The following is a 6000-nucleotide window of genomic DNA, read 5'->3' as shown; positions in this document are numbered from 1 at the left end:
TGTAGTGTTGGATGCTAAGACCCCTCAAGATTCTAATAACAACATTTATCAAGCACTTACCTGGTGCCAAACACCTCAACCTACCCCATTTTACTGCCCTCCATAAACACATTATCACTAATCTCCATTATTCTGCAAAAACAATGATAAAACCTATTAACCCAAGCTAGCTGATGAGGAGGGCTTATTTGCCCATCACAGAGCAGGTAGGTAGAGAAACCGGAATACAAACCCACACATGTCTAATTAAAAAGCCATGCTTTTAATATTATGTATTTATGTTTTGAAAGGTAGTTCAGCCACATGTTTCACAGGTTTATGATGTATAAATATTTACCAAGTAGAAAGAAGGCATATAAATAATTAATCTCATTCAGACTCCTTTTTCCAGTAACCTAACAAGTTTACACAGAAACTACAGTCATCCTTAACTCCTATCACTTAGCCATAAATTCCTCTCCTGGAAACCATGTTAGCAGTTTTTTGTTTATCTTTCCAAAGTTACTTAATGTAAATACAAGCAATCCGTGTAAGCATATGTGTATATAGACACCATACATTCGGGGTTCTCCCTCCTCATTTAAAACTAGAGCAGCATAGTCCACATACCATTTTGTGTATGGATTATTCCACATTAACATTGTATCTTAGAAAAAATCCCATATAATGTATACGTTTAAACAATTTTTTTGTAACATGTAGTATTCCATTGTACAACTCTACTGTTACTCTTACTAACCAGTCTATTATTGATAGTCTCTATATTACTTCTAGTTATTTGCTGTTTAAAAAAAATGTAGGCATGAACCTTGAGTTACATGACTTCACAAGTATGGACAGATAATTGTACCTGTAAAATATATTCTTAGATGTCAAAAGTCATGCCCTCCCCACTATTCCATTTTACTTTAGGCTTCAGAGAAACAACTCACAGCCAGACTTATGATGATTTATATTTATTTTATTCAAAAACTTTATCTAAATACCAAAATTGTACTTTTCATCTGAATAAAAAAAATTAGAAATGTTTTTTCAGAATATGCTCAAAGACCAAAACAGCTTGAGGGGGTAGTTTTAAGCCAAAGTGAAATGCCTTCATAAACATGCTGGTTCTCACTCCTCACTCAGAAGGTATCTGCCCCTGAGGACTCCACATCCCCCTGTATGGTGCTGACGCTCAGGGACTGAGAGCAATCCTCAGGTTTCATCGAGGGCAGTGTCACGGACATCTTAGCAGGAGACATCTGAGGAGTGAAGAGTGGCATTGCCTCACCACCTGCACAAAGGAGAAGTGCATTCAGTGACACCAGCAAATTTTGACTATTTTAGGTGCTTTTCCCCTTCTAAATAATAGGGGTGGGGGACCAAAACAAGGACCGCACGTGAGAGAAATACTTTTTTCTAGGTGCTCAGCATCCATCAAAGAACTAAAACACACTTTCCCCTCCTTTCCTCCCTTGCTTCTAAGCAGTTAGAGAAAACATTTAAAAGTATACAAGTGTTAAAAATGGTGCTGTGAATTAAACAAAGGGGAAAGAAAGGAAGGGAGGGAAAGTGGGAATAGGAAAGACAGTGGAATGAATCTGACATAACTTTCCTATGTTCATATATGAATACACAACCAGTGAGACTCCACATCGTGTACAACCACAGGAATGGGATCCTAATAAGTTATATTCCATGTATGTATATCAAAATATACTCTGCTGTCATGTATGTCTAAAAATAATTTAAAAAATATTTTTTAAAAAGTGATGGTACAGGGCTGGGGTTGTAGCTCAGTGATAGAGTGCTTGCCTAGCATGTGTGAGGCACTGTGTTTGATCCTCAGCACCACATAAAAATAAATAAATAAAATAAAAAGTATTGTGTCCATCTATAACTAAAAAAATATATTAAAAAAATAAAAAGTGGTGGTATAGATGATAAATGCCAGATAAGACCAGGCAGCGTAGTTAAGACCTAGTCTCTGAAATCCAGACCAAAGATCTTACTGGCTGTGTGACTTTGGGGAAGTTATTCTAACCTCATGTTAAGTTTCCTCATATGTGAAATAGATAATATATAAGGAAAAAATAACATTGGTAAAGAGCTCAACAACAGAGCTTAGCACTTAGTAAGTACTCAAAAACTGAGAGCCACCATTACCACTGAAGGATATCACTGCTATCTATCACCACTGTCACCATTAAGTAAATAGCTAGTCCAACTACAAAAACCCACTGTAACAGCTGGAAAACAGGGTTTGTTATTGGTTATAGAGAAAATATGATGTTTTAAAAAATATAAACTGGGTAAAAGCATCTGAAAGCAAAGGTTGCCCAGGCACTTTGCTCTTCCTACTACTCACAGAGATGGACCTTCGACTCAGGATCATGCCATGAATAATCATTACTGAGTGTCTACTATTAATTAACAGAACTTATATAAGGGAAACAATATCAAAGAAAAATACTTAAGTGGTTATTCGAATATTATTGACATTTGACTTGGAAAGCACTTTTCCTAAAAAACAGATTTTTCATTATCTTTATGTTTAATCAAATATGGAAAAAATTCCACTCCATGATTGAGAGCAATATTATTATTGCCTAATATAGAAGATGGTTGGTAGGCAGAAAGGAGCCAGCTTGAGATGAATATACCTATGTTAAAAAAAAATTCAGAGTTCATTACATATGTATCTCTATCTGCCTTTACCCTAATTCACTTTTCTAAGTTTTTAGCACGTTATTAATTAACAAATAAAGAATGCCACCTTGGTATTATTTACAACTACAAAAATCCTCATTTTAAATTTCATGGATTTACTATAAGAACCTTACAAACAAATTCTTGTAACAACTCTTTGTGTGTATGTGTGTTGGGTGGTGTGGGGTGGGGTGCTGGGAACTGAACCAGAACCTTTTACATGCTGGGCAAGAACTTTCACTAAGTTATGTTTCTAGTCATTTTTATTTTATTTTGGGACGGGGTCTTGCTAAGTTGCCCATGCTGTCCTTGAACTTGTGATCATTCTCCTCAATCTCCTGAGTAACTAGGATGACAGGTGTACAACACCATGCCCAACTTCTTAAACAATCTTAAAGAGAGTCAATAGTTATTTTCTAAAATCCCTTTGTTTTTTAAGTTGTTTACAAAGTAATAAAGTGGAACTTTCCACCAATTTTTTATAGGGGATACAGTAAAAGACAGTTTTGGAGATGACTCAATCACAATTGTCCTAGATCATTAAAACACTTGTAAATGGCAAATTCCTTTCATAAAAGGAAGTCTAACAAAGACTATTTCATTTATTTATTTTCTTGACAATATTAATTTTACTAAGTTGAAACATAGGCATTCATGAATACTTTCTTTTTTCTTTTTTTTATTTGTTCTAATTAGTTATACATGACAGTAGAACACATTTTGATACATCATATACAGATGGAGTATAACTTCTCGTTCTTCTGATTGTACATGATGTAAAATTACACCAGTATGTAATCATATATGTTTATAGGGTAATAATGCCCAATTCATTCTGTAATCCTTTCTACCCCCATTCCCCTCCTCTCCCTTCACTCCCCTCTGTTAAAGTACCTCTATTCTTCCCTAGCCAACCCCACCCTTGAATGTGAATTAGCATCTGCATGTCAGAGAAAACATTCTGCCTTTGATTCTCTGGGTTTGGCTTATTTCATTTAGCATGCTATTCTCCAGCTCCATCTATTTACTGGCAAATGCCATAGTTTCATTCTTCTTTAAAACGGAGTAATATTCATATATATATATATTTTTTTTGAAGGACACCTAGGTTGGTTCCATAGTTTTATCTATTGTAAATTGAGCTGCTATAAACATTGATGCAGCTGCATCACAGTAGTATGCCGATTTTAAATCCTTTGGGTATAAACCAAAGAGTGGGATAACTGGATCAAATGGTGGTTCCATTTCAAGTTTTCTGAGGAATCTCCTTCTGCTTTCCAGGGTGGCTGCACCAATTTGCAGGCCCACCAGCAATGTATGAGTGTACCTTTTTCCCCCACATCCTCATTAACATTTATTGTTGCTTGTATTCATGATAATTGCCATTCTGACTGGAGTCAAATGAAATCTTAGAGTAATTTTGATTTGTGTTTCTCTAATAGCTAGAGATGTTGATAAATTGTATTTTTTTTCTGTAAAGTGTCTGTTCAGTTCCTTTGCCTGTTTATTGATTGGGTTATTTTTTTTCTGGTGTGGTTTTCTTTTTTTTTTTGAGTGCTTTATATATCCTGAAGATTATTGCTATATCTGAGGTGCATGTAGTAAAGATTTTCTCCCATTCTGTAGGCTCTCTCTTCACATTATTGTTTCCTTTGCTGAGACACTTTCTAGTTTGAATCCTTCCCCCATTTATTGATTCTTGATTTTACTTCTTGTGCTTGAGGAGTCTTGTTAAGGAAGTCAGGTCCTAAGCCGATGTGATGAAGATTTGGGCCTAATTTTTCCTCTGTTAGGCGTAGGGTCTCAGTTCTAGTGTCTGAGTCTTTGATCCACTTTGAGTTGAGTTTCATGCAGGGTGAGAGAAAGAGATTTAATTTTGTTTTACTACATATGGATTTCTAGTTTTCCCAACATCATTTGTTGAAGAGGCTATCTTTTCTCCAGTGTATGTTTTTGGCGCTTTTGTTTAGTATGGGATAACTGTATTTATGTGTGTTTATCTCTGTGTCTTCTATTTGTACTATTGGTCTATGTGTCTGTTTTGGTGCCAACACCATACCATTTTTGTTATTATGGATCCGTAGTATAATTTAAGGTCCGGTATTATGATGCCTCCTGCTTTCACTCTTCTTGCTAAGGATTGCTTTAACTATTCTGGGTCTCTTTATTTTTCCAAATGAATTTCATGATTGCTTTTTCTAATTCTATGAAGACTGTCATTGGTATTTTAATTAAATCTGTATAATGCATTTGGCAGTATGGCCATTTTGACGATATTAACTCCAAGAGAATGGGAGATCCTTCTATCTTCTAAGATCTTCATTCTTTTTTTAGTATTCTGTAGTTTTCAGTGTAGAGGTCTTTCATCTCATTTGTTAAATTGATTCCCAAGGTTTTTTTTTGTTGTTGTTGTTTTGAGGCTATTGTGAATGAGGTAGTTTTCCTAATTTCTCTTTCAGTGGATTCATCACTGACATATAGGAACAAGTTTGATTTATGAGTGTTGATTTTATATCCTGTTACTTTGCTGAATTCATTTATTAGTTCTAGAAGTTTTCTGGTGAATTTTTTTGGATTTTCAAATATAGAATCATGTCATCAGCAAATAGTGATAGTCTGAGGTCTGAGTTGTTCTTTTCCTATTCATATCCCTTTGATTTCCAAAATGAGTTTGGAAAGGTCCCTTCCTTTTCTATTTTCATGGAATAATTTGAGGAGTATTTGTGTTAATTCTTCTTTTAAGGTCTTATAGAACTCGGCTGAGAATCTGTCTGTTCCTAGACTTTTCTTGATTGGTAGGCTTTTGATGGCATCTTCTATTTCACTGCTTGAAACTGATCTGTTTAAATTGTGTATGTCCTCCTGATTCAGTTTGGGTAGGTCATATGTCTTAGAAATTTGTTGATGTCACAAAGACTATTTTAAATACTTCACTATCCTTTTATTTCATTGTATCAATTTCATTTTTTAAAATATTTATTTTTTAGAAGTAGTTGGACACAATACCTTTATTTTGTTTTTTTATTTTTATGTGGTGCTGAGGATCGAACCTAGGGCATCACACATGCTAGATAAGAGCTCTGCCACTGAGCCACAATCCCAGCCCCTCAATTTCATTTCTTTATAAAAAGAAGAGAGTAGATTTTGCATCATTATAACAATATCACAAACTGTAGTACCATTTTATTTAAGGGGAAGGTAATTCTTATATAGAATAAATATTTTAAAAAGAAAGACTTGAAATTTAGCTCTCTCAAGATATGATAAAAACTAAAGTTAAGAAATACTAGCCAAGGCCTGGTAGCACAC

At 34.7% G+C, this 6000-nt stretch overlaps 1 protein-coding gene across 7 annotated transcripts in view; it reads right to left on the bottom strand.

Annotated features, from left to right (window-relative positions):
- Positions 1-583: 583 nt before the first annotated feature.
- Positions 584-6000, bottom strand: part of KIAA0586 — a 139489-nt gene continuing 134072 nt past the window's right edge. For 4 of the 7 annotated variants that reach the window (XM_081289316.1, XM_081289314.1, XM_081289312.1 and 1 more), the window contains exon 32: positions 584-1276. In XM_081289316.1, coding sequence (XP_081145442.1) covers positions 1125-1276 — 152 coding nt within the window. In that variant the 3' untranslated portion in view covers positions 584-1124. The remainder of the gene's footprint in view (positions 1277-6000) is intronic. The other 3 variants (XM_081289310.1, XM_081289315.1, XM_081289313.1) reach the window with 1 other exon arrangement.

Source organism: Spermophilus citellus (assembly GCF_964194105.1).
Source record: "Spermophilus citellus genome assembly, chromosome: 4".
Classification (NCBI taxonomy): Eukaryota; Metazoa; Chordata; class Mammalia; order Rodentia; family Sciuridae; genus Spermophilus; species Spermophilus citellus.
The sequence above is the reverse complement of the archived record's forward strand: the minus strand, read 5'-3'. Positions and strand labels throughout refer to the sequence as shown.